The sequence below is a fragment of the Esox lucius genome, chromosome 11, assembly GCF_011004845.1.
Source record: "Esox lucius isolate fEsoLuc1 chromosome 11, fEsoLuc1.pri, whole genome shotgun sequence".
Taxonomy (NCBI): domain Eukaryota; kingdom Metazoa; phylum Chordata; class Actinopteri; order Esociformes; family Esocidae; genus Esox; species Esox lucius.
In genome coordinates this window covers 6,221,488-6,244,546 of record NC_047579.1, presented here as the reverse complement: position 1 = coordinate 6,244,546, position 23,059 = coordinate 6,221,488, and the positions used below count along the sequence as shown (strand labels likewise).

Below are 23,059 nucleotides of genomic sequence, written 5' to 3'. Positions count from 1 at the left end.
GGTGATTGATTGATGATGTAGAGGTCTCAGAAACTCATGCAAATATGATACAACTGGCATTACAGGGTTCTCAAAAACATATTTTATTCGTCAACAAATTAATTTTGGTGCCACCCTATGACAGATGTTTAATATTAATGCACATTAATGTACGAGTATTAATTGACCTTTCACAAAAGCCCATCTTAGTTACTGTTGCTACGCCCGTCAAGCTGCGCTTCTTTGAAAGTTGTTACTGTAAACTGCCAAGCACAGAAGGGAAAAGTAATAGATTACCAGCCAGTGTAAGTGATTATTTTTGGAGTAATATCTCCGGGATATCCTCCAGATCAAGGCATTGCAATATGCAGTGGAAGGATATGTTCACAATATTCAGATAAACAAGGAAGTGGACACACTAATGAATGAGCCTATGATTGCACCGATGTAACAAGCAAATGTTAGAGGTAGCTAGTTATCAAGCTAACGTAGTGGCATGTAAGTCATATTAATGGTCACATTAGCACAAATTGTTGTCTAATGAATAATGATGTTGACTAAAGCATTTCACAACACAAGAGAAGTCACTGTAAATGACTCCGCCCTCTAAACTTCTCAGGTATCTGCTGTCTGATTTGCAGCAGGTGCCATAGCGAAGCCACACCGTTTTGCCATTTTGAGCCTTAACTACGAAAGCTTGACAGACATTCGTCATGTAGTGACCAGCTGCTAGGTTAGGATTGGACGAGGACCGTTTGGGGAGGGGTTTAGCAAAAGGTACATTTTCCATGCAAATGTGGTTTATATATGGGTACGGTTAAAATTCGGGTTTGTATACATAAAAAGCAAAAAAAAATTATTGGTGCGGTTTATACACAGTGCAGGTTATAAACAGAGAATGACGGTATATACCCACACAGTAACACAGTGCAGGTTATAAACAGAGAATGACGGTATATACCCACACAGTAACACAGTGCAGGTTATAAACAGAGAATGATGTTATATACCCATATAGTAACACAGTGCAGGTTATAAACAGAGAATGACGGTATATACCCACACAGTAACACAGTGCAGGTTATAAACCGAGAATGATGTTATATACCCATACAGTAACACAGTGCAGGTTATAAACAGAGAATGACGGTATATACCCATACAGTAACACAGTGCAGGTTATAAACAGAGAATGACGGTATATACCCATACAGTAACACAGTGCAGGTTATAAACAGAGAATGACGGTATATACCCATACAGTAACACAGTGCAGGTTATAAACAGAGAATGACGGTATATACCCATACAGTAACACAGTGCAGGTTATAAACAGAGAATGACGGTATATACACATACAGTAACACAGTGCAGGTTATAAACAGAGAATGACGGTATATACCCATACAGTAACACAGTGCAGGTTATAAACAGAGAATGACGGTATATACCCATACAGTAACACAGTGCAGGTTATAAACAGAGAATGACGGTATATACCCATACAGTAACACAGTGCAGGTTATAAACAGAGAATGACGGTATATACCCAAACAGTAACACAGTGCAAATATGTGTGCACAACTGTTTCTCTCTGTCTCTTCATGGCCATCTTTCTTCCTCTGTCTCTCTTTCAGTCTCCCTGTCTTTTAATATCGCTTAGTATCTTCTATCAGTCTGTCTCTTTATCTAATTCATCAAACAACGGTTTTTCCTTCTTGAAATTAACAAGAGATGATGCTGCTCTCTTGCAAATTACAGCACTAGCCATTTCAGTGAAGTGGGCACACATACATTGTCTCACAAAAGTGAGTACCCCCCTCACATTTTTGCAAATATTTGATTATATCTTTTCATGTGACAACACTGAAGAAATTAAACTTTGCTACAATGTAAAGTTATGAATGTACAGGTATGTGTCTCACACTCCCTCATACTGGTCACTGGAAGTTCAACATGGCTCCTCATGACAAAGAACTCTCTGAGGATCTGAAAGTAGTGAGTGTACAGCTTGTATAACAGTGTAAATTTGCTGTCCCCTCAAAATAACTCAACACACTGCCATTCATGTCTAAACCGCTGGCAACAAAAGTGAGTACACCGCTAAGTGAACATTTCTAAATTGGGCCCAAAGTGTCAATATTTTGTGTGGCCACCATTATTTTCCAGCACTGCCTTAACCCTCTTGGGCATGGAGTTCACCAGAGCTTCACAGGTTGCCACTGGAGTCCTCTTCCACTCATCCATGACGACATCACAGAGCTGGTGGATGTTAGAGACCTTGCGCTCCTCCACCTTCCGTTTGAGGATGCCCCACAGATGCTCAATAGGGTTTAGGTCTGGAGACATGCTTGGCCAGTCCATCACCTTTACTCTCCGCTTCTTTAGCAAGGCATCGGTCATCTTGGAGGTGTGTTTGGGGTCGTTATCATGTTACTGCCCTGCGGCCCAGTTTCCGAAGGGAGGGGATCATGCTCTGCTTCAGTATGTCACAGTACATGTTGGCATTCATGGTTCCCTCAATGAACTGTAGCTCCCCAGTGCCGGCAGCACTCATGCAGCCCCAGACCATGACACTCCCACCACCATGCTTGACTGTAGGCAAGACACACTTGTCTTTGTACTCCTCACCTGGTTGCTGCCACACACGTTTGACAACATCTTGACCAAATATGTTTATCTTGGTCGCATCAGACCACAGGACATGGTTCCAGTAATCCATGTCCTTAGTCTGCTTGTCTTCAGCAAACTGTTTGTGGGCTTTCTTGTGCATCATATTTAGAAGAGGCTTCCTTCTGGGATGACAGCCATGCAGACTAATTTGATGCAGTGTGTGGCGTATGGTCTGAGCACTGACAGGCTGACCCCCCCACCCCTTCAACCTCTGCAGCAATGCTGGCAGCACTCATACGTCTATTTCCCAAAGACAACCTCTGGATATGAAACTGAGCACGTGCACTCAAGTTCTGTTAAACCCTGTCCTGTAGAGCAACAATTCTTTTTTTCAGATCCTCAGAGAGTTCTTTGTCATGAGGAGCCATGTTGAACTTCCAGTAACCAGTATGAGGGAGTGTGAGACACATACCTGTACATTCACAACTTTACATTGTAGCAAAGTGTCATTTCCTCAGTGTTGGCACATGAAAATATATAATCAAATATTAGCAAAAATGTGAGGGGTGTACTCACTTTTGTGAGATACTGTACATACTAGGGACCTAGGGACGGTTTACTAATCCTAACCCTAAACTTTACATTAACCTCAACCTAACCCTGACCTTAAACTCAATAATAAAACATGTATGTGTAAATTCAATCTAGCCTAAACCTAAACCAAACCAGTAATGCCTTATGCTAACCCTAATTCTAAACCTACCCCTATTTGTAACTTTTACTCTAAAAGCAAGCAAGCAAGATTATTTATATAGCACAATTCATACATAGAAGCAATTGAATGTGTTGTACAATGAAAATAAAAATACAGAATGCAATGGAATAAAACAGTTAGGGCTAGTTTCACTGACACAGATTAAGCCTAGTCTGGGACTAAAGAAACAAACTCAATGGAGTTTTCTATTGAACTTGATGTTTTAGTCCTAGACTAGGCTTAATCCACGTCTGCGAAACCAGCCCTTAGATTGTTCCAATACTCTAGCTCAGCTGTCTCCAGGGGGACGGCCTGAACTTCAACACCCCGGTATCTCAATCCTCACATTCCAATGCTGGGATGAACTCGTCAGTCCCTTTGTGAGATAATCATTGCATCAATGTCTAACTTGGCTCTCTGCAGGGGGACATTTATGCCATGTCTGTACATGCATTTAATATTCATCCTCAATGAGTTACAGTTACCTTAACTGTTTACTGTACCACCCTGGTATCTCAATCCTCACGCTACAGCGCTTGGATAAACTCGTCAGTCCTTTTGTCAGATAATACCCTCCATCTATGCATTATCCGTCATCAGCAGATTGTACATTTACACAGAGGTTATTCCTCTGATAGCACCAGAACCTGCATTATCCGTCATCAGCAGATTGTACATTTACACAGAGGTTATTCCTCTGATAGCACCAGAACCTGCATTATCCGTCATCAGCAGACTGTTACATTTACACAGAGGTTATTCCTCTGATAGCACCAGAACTTGCATTACGATTGGTAAAATATATCAGAATAGAAATGTAAAAACAAAATAAATCAAAGAAAGAGAGATATAAAATAACAGCATTATGATAAAACATAGAATTATAAAATAGAAATAGAATAAAAAAGTGGTAAAAACATAGGAAGCTATAAAAGCTATAAGCTATAAGTGTGATTAAGTTTAAGTGCTCAGTCATAGACATGTGAAAAGAGAAGTGTTTTTAACCTGGATTTTAAAATTGATATGTTTGGGGCACATCTAAGATCTTCTGGTAGTTTATTCCAGTTTTGTATAGCATAAGTGCTTCTCCATGTTTAGTTTGAACTCTGGGCTCTACTAGCTGACCTGTGTTCATGGATCTAAGAGCCCTGCTCGGTTTATATTCTTCAAACATATCAGAAATGTATTCAGGTCCTAAACCATTCAGAGATTTATAAACTAAAAGCACCACTTTAAAATCTATTCTGTAACTGACTGGAAGCCAATGCAAAGATTAAAAAAAATGGAGTGATGTGCTCTGTTTTCTTGGTCCTGGTTAACATTCTAGCAGCAGCATTCTGAATGAGCTGCAGCTGTTTTATAGTCTTTTTGGGGAGCTCATTACAGTAGTCAACCCTACTAAAGATAAAAGCATGGATTAGCTTCTCTTGGTCTTTTTGGGACACCAAGCCTTTGATTCTGGCTATATTTTTTAGATGATAGAATGCTGTTCTGGTGACTGATTTGATATGACTGTTAAATGTGAGGTCTGAGTCTATCAGAAAAACCAAAAATATTTCATGATTGGGACAGAAGAAAAAACATTCCTCAAATGTTTCCTCGTTTAGTCACAGTTTGGTGAAGTTTTTGTGCCTAGAATATTGTTAGGTTATATACACCCCTACAAACTCATTTTAGTGGATCCCTACCCTGTCATGTTACAGCAGAGATTAACTTTTGCTGACAGGTTGTTTAGGCTGATAAAAGGAGGATTTCTTTCTTTCTTTTTTGCAGATTCCTACTTCTCTCCTTCTGTAACTTGCCTTGTCCCTCTTTCTCTCTCTCCTCTTGCCATCTCTATTTCTCTTTGATAGAGAAATACATTGTTACCATAGCAACTGCATCTCAGTTGGAGACAGGCTAGGCTAAGTAAGGGTGTGTGTGTTTGTGTAGAAGGGTGTGGACTGAAGATATTTTCTTGGGGGGGAGAAGAATGACGTACACATTTCCTCTATGGTTTGCTAAGAGAGACTATGCAGTTCGGTTGCTATTTTTCTGAGAAACAGTCATAGAAATATAATTTAAAGAATACTTAAATAACAGGTTAGACTAGATCACAAGCATGGGTAGCCATATAGCTTCTGGAGAATGGGCGAGTGGGAGTGACGAAAGATGTCAGGAGTGTGTGGGTGTCTCGAAAGAGGAATCAACTAACTGTGAAGATGGGATGGGTCTGTTTAACGTGGCTGATGGGAGTGCGTGACGAGCCCCCACGGATGACTAATTGTTCAGAGGTGCTTGAGTTGCGGCCTATGAGAAAAACCCTCATGTTAGCTATGGGCTACAATGTGAGACAGAAGAGATCTTCCCTAGGAAGCAGCTGAAGTCTGTACAAATCACTAATGAATTGCGACTCCAGGACATAGTATCCTTTGCTTAAAGTTTGAGAAGAGCGCTTTCTCAGACACAGCCATTCCTGTCAACTAGGTCAGTGTTCTTGGAGCACTCAAGCTTTCCATTTATCATAGTGGTTGAAATAATGGTTGAAACAGTTAAGATACATCAGTCAAGCTGTCCATTTATCATAGTGGTTGAAATAATGGTTGAAACAGTTAAGATACATCAGTCAAGCTTTCCATTCATCATAGTGGTTGAAATAATGGTTGAAAAGGCCAATATACTTCAGTCAGGCTTCCCATTGATCATAATAGTTGAAACAGCCACGATACTTCAGTCAAGCTTTACTTAAGGATGGGCCAAAGTTGACTTCATTAATATCCCTCACATTGGTTTGCTTACCATAGCAACAATCAGTCATGGACTCTTGTCCTTAGTTACGGTGCCTGGCTAAACAGTCCAGTCGGTGTAACACATCCATTCATTATACTGTAAGACATTAATGTGACATGGGGTAATCACTGACGGTGTCCCAAACTGCACCCACTTCTCTATAGGGCACTACTTTTCACCAAGGCCCATAGGGTTGCCATCTGGGACTCCTAGTCACACCATGTTTATTAGCCAGGTAAATGTCAGCTGACGTTCACTATTGTGACCTTGCTGTTCTGTAATAATTCTATGGCTTGGTGAAAGTCCATCTGAGGCGTGGTAATACTCTTCTTAGTTACCAGTTAGATATGATTAGAGGTGACACACAGAAACTGTTGTGTCAGAGTTGAGGGTGAAATAACTGATGATTTTAGAAGTGACGTGTGTGTCTCTGTGTGTGTGTGTTGTACATAATCTGTCTCAGCATGGTGTGTGTGATATCCCTATGTGCTCATCTTTTTGTGTGTGTGTGTGTACATCAGAGTGTGTCATTTGAAAGCAGGTCAGAATATAATTGGATCCTACCCCAGGACATTACATCTGCTCTATATATAGACTGGATCTCCCTGATGTCACAATCTCCTCATTAGCTAATCCCTCTCTAATGCTTCTATGACCATAACGACCACTGGGCCTCTGCCTGATCCCATTCACCTCTCTTTCCTCTAACTACTCCAAACCACTATTTCTTAAAATCCTTCTAACTCAGAGCTGCCCTTCCTTGTTTCTGGAGATCTTTTGTCCATCTCTCCAAACCCAGTTGTGACTAATCCGATTGACCTTTTTCACAGAGCTTATTACATTCAGGTGTGCTTGATTAAGGTTGGAGAGTAAACCTACAGGAGGGTAGTTCTCCAGGAACAGGGTTGGGCACACTAATGAATCCCTCCCTGGCCGAATTCTCGTGTAGCCACACTTCCAAAATCCTGTTTGTCTCACCTCAATCTGAGATCTGGATAATGTAGTACACAGTCAGAACAGTTTGAATGGACCCTGGTAGCTTGTGTTTGGAAGGGCAGCCATTAAAGTTAGATTGCATACTGCATTAACATAGTAGTCTGCTTTTGCTTTTCTTATATTCTTTATACCAAACGTTCTCAGCATCTCATGTCGGCCAGTCCAACGTCATTTTTTCTTCTAGCCTTATTTATTTAATCATTTAGTTAACGCGTTATGTCCATTTTTAGATTGGGTTGGACACCAGAAAGTTTCAAACCTGAGGGAAAAAAAGAACATGTCAGTTCTAATTGAAGCTGTGTTTTATTATGATGATAATATACATGCACGTTTGGCGGGATAGGAATGTGGGCTCTAAAGATCATCCTCTTTTTGTTCTCAGCCCGAACAGAAAGATTTCCAGCACTGCGTTCGGACGGTGAGTTACTAACCTCCAAGCATGCAGCCAGTCCTGGCAGTGACGTCCCTAGGTGTTTAGGAGGACAGTATTTGAGCTGATGACAGTAGTCTTCGTTTTCTGTCCTCTCCTCTGCAGCCAGTTGTTCCAGCACAACCATAGTGCATTTAGCAGCAGTCAGGGGAGCACGGAGGACCTGTTCAGAGACTCCATCGATTCCTGTGATGTGGACATTACAGAGAAGGTACGCGCACTTTACACTAATACACACGAAAGATTTAGCGAAACCACAGATATTTTAATTCACTTGTGTTCTTACTACTGTCAGGGTTTTATTTCAATGAAATGTGTGATGTGATGTTTGTACTAGCATACAAACACCCTCTGAAAGGGTCACAGGTCTGTGGCAAGGCCTTACGCCACATCCATCTACTCTACTGAGTGTAACATAGAGGCGTCAGGTCCATGTCTCTGGACTCAGCTTTACATGTCTGTGTTCCTTGTCTCTTTCTTGTCCCTCTGTGTCTGCCTGTTTGTCACTCTGTGTCTGCCTGTCTGTCCCTCTGTGTCTGCCTGTTTGTCCCTCTGTGTCTGCCTGTTTGTCCCTCTGGGTCTGCCTATTTGTCCCTCTGTGTCTGCCTGTTTGTCCCTCTGTGTCTGCCTGTTTGTCCCTCTGTGTCTGGCTGTTTGTCCCTCTGGGTCTGCCTGTCTGTCCCTCCGTCCGTCTCATCTCAGGTGAGTTACCTGGAGAAGAAGGTGACAGAGCTGGAGAACGACAGTCTGGCCAACGGAGACCTCAAGTCGAAGCTCAAACAGGAGAACACCCAGCTGGTGCACAGGTCAGAAGAGACAGGCACACACACACACACACACAAACACACACACACATTAATACACCTGTTATGACCCACTTCTGTTCATGTGGTGTTGATATTGCCTCCTTCCCCCAGGGTTCATGAGTTGGAGGAGCAGCTGAAGGACCAGGAGACCCGAGCGGAGCAGAATCTAGAAGAGGAGCTCCGCAGACACAGGGAGACCTACAGCAAGATGGAGAGGGACAAGAACACGGACATAGAACTACTGAGCAACAGGCATGGACCACACACACTACAGACACACACACACACTACAGACACACACAAACAAACACTACAGACACACACACTACAGACACACACACACAAACTCTACAGACACAAACACTACAGACACACACTACAGACACACACTACAGACACACACACACACACTACAGACACACACAAACACTACAGACACACACAAACACTACAGACACACACACTACAGACACACACAAACACTACAGACACACACAAACACTACAAACACACACACTACAGACACACACTACAGACACACACACACACTACAGACACACATACACACTATAGACACACATACACACTATAGACACACACACTACAGACACACACACACACAGACACTACAGACACACACTCACACACAGACACACACACACTACAGACAGACACACACACTACATACAGACACACACACTACAGACAGACACACACACACTATAGACACACACACACACACTATAGACACACACACTACAGACACACACACACAGACACTACAGACACACACACACACACTACAGACACACACACACACACACACACACTAAAGACACAAATACACACTACACACACACACACACACATTCCCCTGCATGTGTCTTCTTGGGTGGCACCCTTTGTGCCCAAGGGGTGTAAATGTCATATCCCACTAGCGACATGCAGTACACTGATATGTAATGCACATGTTACTGGGTCCCAGGAGAATGTGTTCACAAAAACACACACACAGACACATCTGAAGAGTGTCGGTTCATGTGTCCCAATAGAGTTCAGCAGCTGGAGGAGGAGAATGGAGAGATGAAGATCAACGTGTGCAGACTGAAGTCCCAGACTGAGAAACTAGACCAGGTGATTAACAGACTGTAACTAGACCAGGTATTTAATAGACTGAAACTAGACCAGGTGAGTAACAGACTGTAACTAGACCAGGTATTTAATAGACTGAAACTAGACCAGGTGAGTAACAGACTGTAACTAGACCAGGTATTTAATAGACTGAAACTAGACCAGGTGATTAACAGACTGTAACTAGACCAGGTATTTAATAGACTGTAACTAGACCAGGTGAGTAACAGACTGTAACTAGACCAGGTATTTAATAGACTGAAACTAGACCAGGTGATTAACAGACTGTAACTAGACCAGGTATTTAATAGACTGAAACTAGACCAGGTGAGTAACAGACTGTAACTAGACCAGGTATTTAATAGACTGAAACTAGACCAGGTGAGTAACAGACTGTAACTAGACCAGGTATTTAATAGACTGAAACTAGACCAGGTGAGAAACAGACTGTAACTAGACCAGGTATTTAATAGACTGAAACTAGACCAGGTGAGTAACAGACTGTAACTAGACCAGGTATTTAATAGACTGAAACTAGACCAGGTGGTTAACAGACTGTAACTAGACCAGGTATTTAATAGACTGAAACTAGACCAGGTGAGTAACAGACTGTAACTAGACCAGGTATTTAATAGACTGAAACTAGACCAGGTGAGTAACAGACTGTAACTAGACCAGGTATTTAATAGACTGAAACTAGACCAGGTGAGTAACAGACTGTAACTAGACCAGGTATTTAATAGACTGAAACTAGACCAGGTGAGTAACAGACTATAACTAAACCAGAAAGTAGACCGAATAGACCGAAAGTAGACCAGTTGAGTAACTGTCTGAAACTGTACCAGGTATGTAACAGATGGAAATGAAACCAAGTGTGATAGAAACTGAAACTAGATGTGTGTAACTATTTTAACACTAGACCTGTCCAATCTGTCTGAACAGAGAATCTAATGATGCCAAAACGCATCAGTCCCTGGTTCAAATCTTTAAGATGAGAGGGCATCGGTCCGTAGCAACCGTAACCGATGCAGATAATAAGAGCATTAATCAATCAGTAAATCGGTCCAAATGTGACAAACCAATGATTCACTAACATTTTGAAGTACTTTAAGGATGACTGAACTACTCTCTGCAACCCTGGAATGAAAAAAGATCTGCCCCTTTAGTGACACGCCATGGTATCTTTATGTGACTGAAGTTGCACATTTGTTTGTCTGTTAGTGTTGAAGCAGGATATCATTGGTCATTTCAGAAACCTATGGTCAAAGAAAAGCATTGTTTTATAACAGGTTGATTTTAATTTAAGGCTGATCAAATCGTTCCACTAAACAAATCTAATCACATCAAACAATTTTAAACTAAATGTATCATTCCTCTATCACATTGGACCCCATGTACCTAGATGCGTGTCAAACCGTGCTTGAAAGGACAGATGGGCTGATCCCTAGTCAACATACTGAACATCAAATACTATGAAAAATACCCTTTTCATCCTTGCCATTTAACTTGGTTTAGCTAATAGTAAGTGACAGTTGGCCTTTTTAAAGCATTGCCTAAACTGTTCAACAAGGTTCTGGCAGGGTTCCCATGTGGATAACAACCCCCCCTTCCCCACCCACCCACAGGAGAAGCAGCGGATGACAGATAAACTGGAGGACACCAGTTTGAGACTGAAGGATGAGATGGACCTATACAGGAAGATGATGGACAAGCTTTGGCAGAACCGACATGAGTTTCAGAAGGAGAGAGAGGCCATGCAGGAGGTATGGATATACAGACACACACATTAACACACATCATGTATACAGACAGAGTAGGTTTACTCTTGTGATGGTAATTCCATGTATCGACACTCGGAGTAAGGGACACAGAGAGAAAGTTCTCTTTGTACATTATAACCGTTTTATTAATTATTATGCACAGAGACTATTATGAGAGACGCGTCAACCGCTTACACAAACATAATCGTCTGAGGAGCCTCTAACTAATGTAGCTCATTCAACCGTATATATCACATAGGAAAAAGGGGTGTGGTAAGATGCTGCCATCTGTCTAAACACCTTTCCCTTTGTTCTATCACACAAGTCAAATGCTATCTTCCCCCACCTTATCCTTCCTGCCATAATGTTTACTGTAGTGTTTACCCAAAGGGGCCAACTGGCCTTACTGCCCCCTGTTGTATCTTCTCCTATCCTGACCTAAAACCCATTGATCTGCATCTGGACAGACAATAGATGCCCCCTGTGCAAATACCAGATCCCACACATTCCTATACCTATCTTAACAGTGGGACTCAGTCCTTTATACAATGTATTCTCACTGAGTAAAGAAATTTCCACTACACTCTCCAGTCAGACAGAGTAATATATACAGACAGACCGACAGACACAGAGTCATGTATACAGACAGACCGCCAGACACATAGTCATGTATACAGACAGACCGACAGACACAGAGTTATATATACAGACAGACCGACAGACACAGAGTCATGTATACAGACAGACCGCCAGACACAGAGTCATATATACAGACAGACCGACAGACACGTAGTCATGTATACAGACAGACCGACAGACACAGAGTCATGTATACAGACAGACGGTCAGACACAGAGTCATATATACAGACAGACCGACAGACACAGAGTAATATATACAGACAGACCGACAGACACAGAGTCATACATACAGACAGACCGCCAGACACAGAGTCATGTATACAGACAGACCGACAGACACAGAGTCATGTATACAGACAGACGGTCAGACACAGAGTCATGTATACAGACAGACCGACAGACACAGAGTCATGTATACAGACAGACGGTCAGACACAGTCATATATACAGACAGACCGACAGACACATAGTCATGTATACAGACAGACCGACAGTCACAGACTCATGTATACAGACCGACAGACACAGAGTCATGTATACAGACAGACCGACAGTCACGGACTCATGTATACAGACCGACAGACACAGAGTCATGTATACAGACAGACCGACAGACACAGAGTCATGTATACAGACAGACTGACAGACACAGTGATACGGATAAACACAGATCTGTGAATGGACACAACCAGATGGACAAGACCCGCACTTTTCCTTTGATCCCTTTTCTTCCATTAATGAAATAGCACTCAAAGGCATTATTAACCAATTCGGTCATCTACCATATCGTAACAGAAGAATTCTATATTATGTCAAACTAATATTCAGTACCACTCAGAAGTTTGGATGCTCTTATCCATTCATTTGACTGGTACTGTAAATATATACAATATCTTACATAACAACAATGTAACTCTATCTTTGCCCCCCCTTCTTCATTCCTTCCTCCCTTGTGGGCTCTCCCCCCCCGTCCGTGCAGCTGATCGAGGACCTGCGTCGGGAGCTGGAGCACCTGCAGCTGTTCAAACTGGGTTCGGAGAAGGGCCTGGGCTCGGGAGCGGGGCTGTCAGAATACAACGCCAAGACCCGAGAGATAGAAATGGAGCACGAGGTCAAGAGACTCAAACACGTGAGACCCGCGCACGCCCACACACCCACACACCCACACACACACACACATCCACACACACACACACCCGCACACACCCGCTCACACACACACACCCGCTCACACACACACACCCGCACACACCCGCTCACACACACACACCCGCTCACACACACACCCACCCGCACACACCCGCTCACACACACACACCCGCTCACACACACACCCACCCGCACACACCCGCTCACACACACACTCCCGCACACACCCGCTCACACACACACACGAAAAGGTTACATCCAACAGTCCCTTTTAAATTCAAACAGTTTCCACCCTCCCATTCGTTGCTTCCGTAGGAGAACTTTAAACTGCGGGACCAGAACGACGACTTGAACAATCAGATCCTCACCCTGAGTCTGTATGAAGCTAAGAACCTGTTCGCCTGCCACACCAAGGCCCAGTCTCTGGCTGCGGAGATAGACAACGCCTCCAGAGATGAGGTGAGAGGGCTGTCCGGTAGAGCTCACCCAAATGTACACCTTCCTCGCTGTAAGAGAATCCCAGACCTCCTGACCAACTGAAGTGATCCATCTGTTCGGACATTGATTCAGCTCAGGAGGCCTGGTCATTCTGGCCAGTTCAGTCCAGTGTACCCTGCAACTCAGGGGACAGGGATGCCCACTCCTAAACAGCAGGTTTAGGCCCGGTTTGAGTCGTATTATGGCTTGCTTTTTCGTGGCTTAGCCGAATGCTTTTCGGCAGATGCTCTACACTTGTAATTGACGTTTCAATGGCTGGATCCTTATTTCAGATGTCTCTGGCCTCCCTGCTGTTTGAACCCCACCCGTCCTCTCTTCTCTTTCTTCTGTTTTAGCTGGTGGACGCCCTGAAGGAGCAGGAGGGTGTTAACTTCCGTCTCAGACAGTACATGGATAAGATCATCCTCGCCATCCTGGACCACAACCCCTCCATCCTCGAGATCAAGAGTAGCAATTAAACGCACACACACACACACACACATCGATGCAAAGAAACGCAGGCACACGCACGCAAACACACGTCCATGCCAAGTAATGGTACAGGAAAAAAATATTCTAAAAAAACAGCCAGTCAAAAGGCCACCATCGCCTCTGTCTTTCAATCAAAAACAAAACAAGAAAAATAAACTGTCATAATGACAGACAATACCCAGAGAATAGTAGTATTATGATGGTTGCTTTATGATAATAAATAGTAGTATTATGATGGTTGCTTTATGATAATAAATAGTAGTATCGTTTCATTCAGTTCTATAGACTTACTACCTCGCTAGCTCCAGTATTTCAGTCCGTTACCTTACAATCATTTAGACCTGATGACAAATGTGACTTCATGCAAAAACAGTCTCATATCTAATTGGCAGAGCTGTCAGTCACAGAGGGGATTCAAATGGAAGCTATGGAAAGGCCACACACAGGCTCACTGATTGGTTAATTCACAGGCTTCAGATGTCTAAGCCCAGCATGTGAGAACGTTGGCTCAGCTGGGAGGATTCTGTGCTTGAGGTTTCAAGATACAGTGTTCAGACAAAAGGCATTCAAATACACGCATCACTCCTCACATCACTTTCCATCAAGGGACCAGTTTCCAAGTTGGCAGCGATTGGGCACAGAAAGTCTGCCACTGAAAGTGAAAAATTCAATGAATTCTAGTGAATATCTATGAACTAGTCACATTTCCGATGGTTGTCCTTTAGAGTCCAGCTTCTGTGTCGCTCCCCTGAATTTGTTTAATTTCACCTATAATTTTAACTTTCCATACCTTGTTTTGTCGCGTGAACGCGGAGACAGTTAAGGACAGAGTGTGTGTTTCAACGGTCCCATGTAGCTTCCTCACCTTGTCTTCTCTCCAGACTGATGAAGATGAAGGAAGGGAGATAAACAAAAAGACAAAGGAGACGAGGAGAGGAAGCCACCTCAGCACCCCGGGATTAGCCTCCCTTCTGATTCCATCGTCTCAGTTATTCTCTAGGTGGGGACGCAGGGTTATAACATCCTATGAGGTGTCGTGACCTCTTAAATGCAGTTAAGGTGTTTTACAGGGGTTGTAGCATCGGGTAAGGCTTAATGATGTGTAGTGAGCAAGGTGTTATTTTACGATTGTGCTTGCGTCCCAAATGTCAGCATATTCCCTTTGTAGAGCATCTGGCTATGGTTAAAATAGTGCACTAAATAGGGAATAGGGTAGGAACTACTAGGTGTCTAACCACCTTGTTGTGCGATGTTCTATTGTATAATCATCTTGCATGAAGTCATGTGTTGATGTTAATGTAGAATCACAAATGGATACAAGGATTGGGGTCAACTTGAATTTAAGTCCGTCAATTCAGCAAATCATGTCAAAATGAAATGTTCACATGGGAAATTGTCACAGCAGACTAAGGTCAATGATTAGATTTGAGTTTTAGTTAACTTCCTAATTGGCCTCGTCATTAGCAGATTATCCTGTGACCAAATATTTGAATTACCAGATTGATAACTTTGAGAAAACGGAATGCAAACTTGAAAGGATTCTGGATGGTTCTACCGGTTATGAATTGACTGACTTCAATAAAGATGTGCCCTAACCATGATGAGCATAGTAGTGAAACTCACTGTAATAGGTCTTCATGTAATTCAAAGGTCATATTCAGTTGGTATGAAAAGTTTTGACGTTAAATGGAAAAGAGGTCATGAACTTGTCCTATAAGAAGAAAGGTTTTCCTATTTGCATTGCAAAGAGTTTTGCTACGGTGTGCCGTACTGAACACATCCCATCTCAGTTCAATTGTGGTATTTATGTAGAGAAGTGTTAGGAGGATGTGTATAAAGGTAAATGTTTATTTTTACATACGGATCTATATACTTATAAATGTTTTGAACTTTAAAGTGCATAATCTCTTTTGATCAGATGGGAACCACGTTAAGGAGATATCTGAGCATTGAGAGGAATAAAAACATGGTAGTCAGAATTGGTTAATTACCATGATGATAACACTGGATATGGGATGTATGTAGGGCAATGGTGGGGTCATATAAAGTGCATATAGATTGTATAGGTTTTTCAGAATTATACCTATAGATTGAGAAAGTTTTTTTCTCTGTACGTGTACTTTGTCCCCCATTTATACACACACACACACACAAACATCACTGTACTGTAGATGGATAGTTGATAGCCACGACTTCAGGTGCATTAATTTTGCCTCATAATTATCTAATTGTGTTGCTAAAAATAAACTGTAAAGGCAGTCAGTGTATTGTCACACTCAAGGCTAGTTTTGCTTGATTGCACAAATTGTATCAATTAACTGTTATTGTAGGTTTTTTCTTTGCCTGTTCTCATGTCTTATTTAGTATCTTTCTTGTCTTTGTGCCTTTGTCTGTGAGCAAGGAGGTGTCACAATTACATTTTATTTTTCTAGTTGTATATTAATTTCTTTTTTTGTAGCCATGCTTTCGAGTTTGTCCGTAGTTCTCTTACATGTCTATTTGCTTCTCAACGCGTCGTCGTAGCATTTTTCATACATTGTAAATGTTGTACAGGATCTAGCTAAAATTTGTATTTACGTGTGCGCCACTGACTCATTGAAACATAGTAAAAAAACAAGGCCCTTTTATACAGTTTTATGATGAAAAAAAGGAGTTCTGTCCTAGAGATTATATACTTTGTGACGTGAAAGTGTATAGCAACGTTAATGACGCTGTCGTAGCTTCTGTATTTACTTAGGATGAGGTCCTGGACCGGTACTGCAACAACAACAGACTAGAAGCATTTCAATCAGGAAATCATTGCAATTCTTGGTCTTCAAAACAGCCAACGACTTAAGATGTCTCAAGGCCGAATTCAGCAAATCTTAGGACCTGTTTGAATACTTACAAAATGCACCCTTAATAACTTTCTTGAAGTTATCTATTATCCAATCACGTATCTATCTGTTCGTGATTGGATAAGTGAAAGTTTGTTGACCATCATGCTTTCATCAGTCTTGCTTGGAGAGGTCAGTGTTGTCTTCAAGGAAGGAAGGAGGGAAATGTGCATCTGGAATGTTTTGTAACGGGGCCGTCAGTCTTTAGATACAGATATAGTGATGTGTTCACCTAACAAATATCACTGATGTTATTCTGCTTATGTAGGTCAGACAGTGAGTCAAATGATGTTGAACAAACTTGAAAATGTAAATAAAATGAATTTGATTTGGCATGACCAAGAACTGAATGGCTGTTTTTCTTTGTTTTTGTTATACTGCACACATTTCCAATGGCATAAAAGGGAAGAAGGCCTATGTTAAGCACGTGAATTGGATGCTGAATGTATGACATTAGAATAGGGTACCTTTTCTTTGAACCAAAGAGTAAGTGTGTTCCCCTAATACCAATTTACAGTGTTAATATATTACAAAAGACCTACCACGCACACTCCCACCACATACAAAAGACCTACCACGCACACTCCCACCATATACAAAAGACCTACCACGCACACTCCCATCACATACAAAAGACCTACCACGCACACTCCCATCACATACAAAAGACCTACCACGCACACTCCCATCACATACAAAAGACCTACCATGCACACTCCCATCACATACAAAAGACCTACCACGCACACTCCCACCATATACAAAAGACCTACCACGCACACTCCCATCACATACAAAAGACCTACCACGCACACTCCCATCACATACAAAAGACCTACCACGCACACTCCCATCACATACAAAAGACCTACCACGCACACTCCCATCACATACAAAAGACCTACCACGCACACTCCCATCACATACAAAAGACCTACCACGTACACTCCCATCACATACAAAAGACCTACCACGCACACTCCCATCACATACAAAAGACCTACCAAGCACACTCCTATCACAAACAAAAGACCTACCACGCACACTCCCATCACATACTAAAGACCTACCAAGCACACTCCTATCACAAACAAAAGACCTACCACGCACACTCCCATCACATACAAAAGACCTACCACGCACACTCCCATCACATACTAAAGACCTACCAAGCACACTCCCATCACAAACAAAAGACCTACCACGCACACTCCCATCACATACAAAAGAACTAACAAGCACAGTCCCATCACATACAAAATACCTACCAGGCGCACTCCCATCACATACAGTTAACAGTCAGTCATCTGTGGTACTGATACCACAGACAATTTCATTAAAAAAGTTTGTAAAATGCTAAGTACCTTCCTGGGGGCAGGGGCACAGGATCCACCATTCTGTTTGCAAAGGCTTGTTATGTGGGGAGACGCGAGGGGGCCCAAGCACGACACCAGACACAATCAGAGAAACAAAAAGGGTGTTTTAATGGTGGCGGGGATGGAAGGACTGAGGCCAGGCTGGAGGGGTTGGGGCTGGGCAGGTAGGTAGGTAGGGCGAGGCAGACAGGACAGCGGGTAGGCAGAGCAGGTGGCTGACAGGCGGGCAGGTGGAGGTGTTTGGAGGCTGGGTAAGGTGGGTCTTGGTAACGGAATAAACAGGGTTAGTAGGAAGGAACAACTAAAATGTGTGCTCAAACTATGGTTTGGTTTGGCGCGGCTGTGAACGTTACTACCTAGTAGTGAATAACAACAATCTAGCGCCTGACAGACGGAAACCAGGGTTTATATAGGCAGGCTGATGAGGGAATGAATAGCAGGTGTGGAGATTTGAGGGGCAGTGGGGGAAAGCAGGAACTGGAGTGCAGGAGGCCAGATTCGGGGCCCAACACAGACAGACAGGAGAGAGAGAAAGCCTGGCCGGACTGCGAGGAGGTGGAAGTAGAGGGCGTGACAAGGCTGAACATGATACATTAAGGCCGTTGCAAACCGCAGCCATTGTAGACCCTGCAATCAGCATGTCGTTCAGATTCATTAAGATTTTATTTTCCAACATATCTACAACCTACAGCTCTTTTACCGAATAAATATAGAAAATTAAATATAGAAAATGACTACCAATACTTGGCGGAAGCACCATGTCAGAATGATACAACAATAAAAAGGTGCAAACATGTCCTAACCAGAGACTTGGATACACACTGCATCCCTGTATCTGTCTCACTGTACAGTCACAGTCCGATCCAGAGACTTGGATACACACTGCATCCCTGTATCTTTCTCACTGTACAGTCACAGTCCTAACCAGAGACTTGGATACACACTGCATCCCTGTATCTGTCTCACTGTACAGTCACAGTCCGATCCAGAGACTTGGATACACACTGCATCCCTGTATCTTTCTCACTGTACAGTCACAGTCCTAACCAGAGACTTGGATACACACTGCATCCCTGTATCTGTCTCACTGTACAGTCACAGTCCTAACCAGAGACTTGGATACACACTGCATCCCTGTATCTGTCTCACTGTACAGTCACAGTCCTATCCAGAGACTTGGATACACACTGCATCCCTGTATCTTTCTCACTGTACAGTCACAGTCCTAACCAGAGACTTGAATACACACTGCATCCCTGTATCTGTCTCACTGTACAGTCACAGTCCTAACCAGAGACTTGGATACACACTGCATCCCTGTATCTGTCTCACTGTACAGTCACAGTCCTATCCAGAGACTTAGATACATACTGCATCCCTGTATCTGTCTCACTGTACAGTTACAGTCCTAACCAGAGACTTGGATACAGACTGCATCCCTGTATCTGTCTGACTGTACTGTGGAAAATGTTCGCAATTTATACAAGTAAAAACTTCTCAGAGTCTGGTGTAACAGTTGATTATTTTAAGTTTAATTACGTGGATCCACGGGAACAATCGCTTTCACAAAAAAGTACAGAGACAGGGCATGCTGACCTAGGTCTTCTTCTATAGGGCTTCTTCTATAGGTCTTCTTCTGGCAACCATGAACAGTCGAAAGCAAATTCAGGCCTAGTCTAAAACAGTCCATTTATTATAGTTAATTTGCAGAATAATGGATAAATAAGAATAGGGTAATACATTTATATTTTATAATTCCTCCCTTTTGTCCCAACAGGGACAATATAAACAATAATTAATTTATTAAAAGAATGCATATCGAAATACATCCTGGATCTTAAGGATCAGGAGGCCACAGATAATTTAAATAAGTTACATCTGAATCAAACACTGACAATCAAGAAAGTTGTTATGGTTATAGAAATTATACATTATACAAGGAACTGAAACAGGAGTATCTGGCTCTTCTTCTCCAATGGGAGGGTCCATCATCATAGTCGTCCTGTGGTTCACCACACTGGGCCAAGGCCCCTTCTGGGTTTGATGTATACCATCGTGACAACTCCAGGTTAACTATGTGAATATTTACCTAAGAGTGGACTTGTGAGGCAGTCAGTATATGTGAGCATCAGTAGATCAGTATCAGTAAATCAGTATCAGTAGATCAGTATCAGTAGGTCAGTATCAGTAGATCAGTATCAGTAGGTCAGTATCAGTAGATCAGTATCAGTAGATCAGTATCAGTAGGTCAGTATCAGTAGATCAGTATCAGTAGGTCAGTATCAGTAGGTCAGTATCAGTAGATCAGTATCAGTAAATCAGTATCAGTAGGTCAGTATCAGTAGGTCAGTATCAGTAGATCAATATCAGTAAATCAGTATCAGTATGTCAGTATCAGTAGGTCAGTATCAGTAGGTCAGTATCAGTAGATCAGTATCAGTAGGTCAGTATCAGTAGATCAGTATCAGTAGGTCAGTATCAGTAGATCAATATCAGTAAACCAGTATCAGTAGATCAGTATCAGTAGGTCAGTATCAGTAGATCAGTATCAGTAGGTCAGTATCAGTAGGTCAGTATCAGTAGATCAGTATCAGTAGGTCAGTATCAGTAGGTCAGTATCAGTAGATCAGTATCAGTAGATCAGTTTCAGTAGATCAGTATCAGTAGGTCCATTTAAACATTGGGATGTCTTAGACTAATGCATGTCTTTTAGCTCTATGCCAAATTGATTATTATTGGAACACAATACATTCAGGGCCACTCGACAACTGGCACGTAGGAGGAGTACTAACAGACCTATGGCCACTATGACTATAATTACCATACCAATCCATTCAAAGACTACCCAGTAATATTGACCCCACAATTCAGCCATGCAGGAAAGTGGTCCTTTGATGTTATCATTGTGGGCCTGGTGGGAAACTTGAATCATTTCATTAACTAGGTCAGAAACAGTGGAGTTGTAATTACCGGTAGGTACAAATGTACAACATTCCTGTCCTATCAGAGCACAGGTTCCTCCCTGGGAGGCCAATGAACCAGCAAGCGTACAGCTCCCAGCTCCTCAGTGATCACCCGGTTCTCTTGTTTTGGAGCTCTTTCAGGGGTGGATAAAGTACAGTAAAACACAGTACCAGTGGTTAATGTGGATGGGTCAATCACAAAGAATACAATTCTAACTTTGTATCTTACGGGCACATAGGTTATCATTACTCTCTTCGGGCAATCGTTGCCTATAACTGCTTCCTTCTTTTCCTGGTCCCACAAAGCTGTTTTACACATTTGGGCAGAAGATTTTGGTGAAGCAGATAAGATACTTACTACAGTTGCAGGGGACCCTGGGGTAAACGGACATTCTATATGGGCTAATCTGTCTTCCCCTGCAAACAGCATGGTTCACTAATGGAGGAGAGATAGTTCGTCTGCTTCTTACCTCTGAATTGGGTCCTGAATTGGGGCAAAGGCAGGACGAGAGTTGGTAATGTGTAGGAGAGAGAGCCTCCATTTTCTCTAATGATTGGATTGGAAAATATATATGAGTGTAAGGTGTATTGACAAAGACCTGCTTCAGAGGAAACCCCCTGTGGGAGCCATTCCTGGTTAGTAGCTAACTTCAGTCCTGCTATACAGTTTGCCCCTGTTGGAAACCCAGGGTCAGACACTCTGCCTTCATGCCTGGAATGTTCTTCAGGTGTACCTCCGTTCCAGGACATTGTCATATCCTCCCACTAAGGTCCCTGCTATGTCTTTTCTTCCCCCTTTGGACTTTGTGTTCCCCAAATGTGTTGCTGGAGTGTGTGGGTGAGTGGTGGGAGTGTTGAGGTGCAGTGGAAGTGCAGTTACGTGTGGTGGCATCTGGTTTCTTTGATCGTTCGGTTCGGCAGTCAGAGTCAATTCTCCACCTGATTTTCCTGCTCTCATGTTTATCTGCCAACTTTGTCTTTCTTTGATGCCAGGCTGGACTCCTGATGTTTGTCCTCCTGTGCTGGAGGGTTGTGGTCTGGTCAACAGTGGTTAGCCTGGATCCATGTGTCATTTCCTAAGATGTTGAGCTGTCGTGTTGTTCATTGGTTAGCCTGGATCCATGTGACCTTTCCTAAGATGTTGAGCTGTCGTGTTGTTCATTGGTTAGCCTGGATCCATGTGTCCTTTCCTAAGATGTTGAGCTGTCGTGTTGTTCATTGGTTAGCCTGGATCCATGTGTCCTTTCCTAAGATGTTGAGCTGTCATGTTGTTCATTGGTTAGCCTGGATCCATGTGTCCTTTCCTAAGATGTTGAGCTGTCGTGTTGTTCATTGGTTAGCCTGGATCCATGTGTCCTTTCCTAAGATGTTGAGCTGTCGTGTTGTTCATTGGTTAGCCTGGATCCATGTGTCCTTTCCTAAGATGTTGAGCTGTCGTGTTGTTCATTGGTTAGCCTGGATCCATGTGTCCTTTCCTAAGATGTTGAGCTGTCGTGTTTCATTGGGGCCAAGTGCTGAGGCCCATGGTCAATTGGTTGATCAGTTGTTGCTTCCTTCACAGAAGGAAGATCAGTTATCTTTACCACTGTTTTCCTGGTTGGCGGGAATTGTTTGGGCTTATAAATGGAGTCCTTACATTTTCTTCTGGTAGAATTTTCATTTCAGCCATTCAATGTGTCTTTACCCATGCCGATTTAAATTTTACTCCCGTTGGATTTTAATTTAGCTACTATTTTCTAGTTACAAGTTTTGACTTCCCGCTCCATTTTGACCTGATATAGCCCAACCTCTATCCCATGTCAAAGTCTAAATTGAATTGTGAAGTTACTCCCCAGTCCTCTCCCTTT

General features: G+C 42.6%; 1 protein-coding gene across 3 annotated transcripts in view; it reads left to right on the top strand.

Annotated features, from left to right (window-relative positions):
- Positions 1–17,223, top strand: part of rab11fip4a (RAB11 family interacting protein 4 (class II) a) — a 62,237-nt gene extending 45,014 nt beyond the window's left edge. For all 3 annotated transcript variants that reach the window (XM_029123786.2, XM_034295353.1, XM_029123787.2), the window contains 9 exons: positions 7,494–7,529; positions 7,647–7,752; positions 8,244–8,347; positions 8,459–8,599; positions 9,400–9,481; positions 11,104–11,241; positions 12,859–13,008; positions 13,344–13,487; positions 13,862–17,223. In XM_029123786.2, the coding sequence (XP_028979619.1) occupies positions 7,494–7,529; positions 7,647–7,752; positions 8,244–8,347; positions 8,459–8,599; positions 9,400–9,481; positions 11,104–11,241; positions 12,859–13,008; positions 13,344–13,487; positions 13,862–13,984 (1,024 nt within the window). In that variant the 3' untranslated portion in view covers positions 13,985–17,223. The remainder of the gene's footprint in view (positions 1–7,493; positions 7,530–7,646; positions 7,753–8,243; positions 8,348–8,458; positions 8,600–9,399; positions 9,482–11,103; positions 11,242–12,858; positions 13,009–13,343; positions 13,488–13,861) is intronic.
- Positions 17,224–23,059: the final 5,836 nt, after the last annotated feature.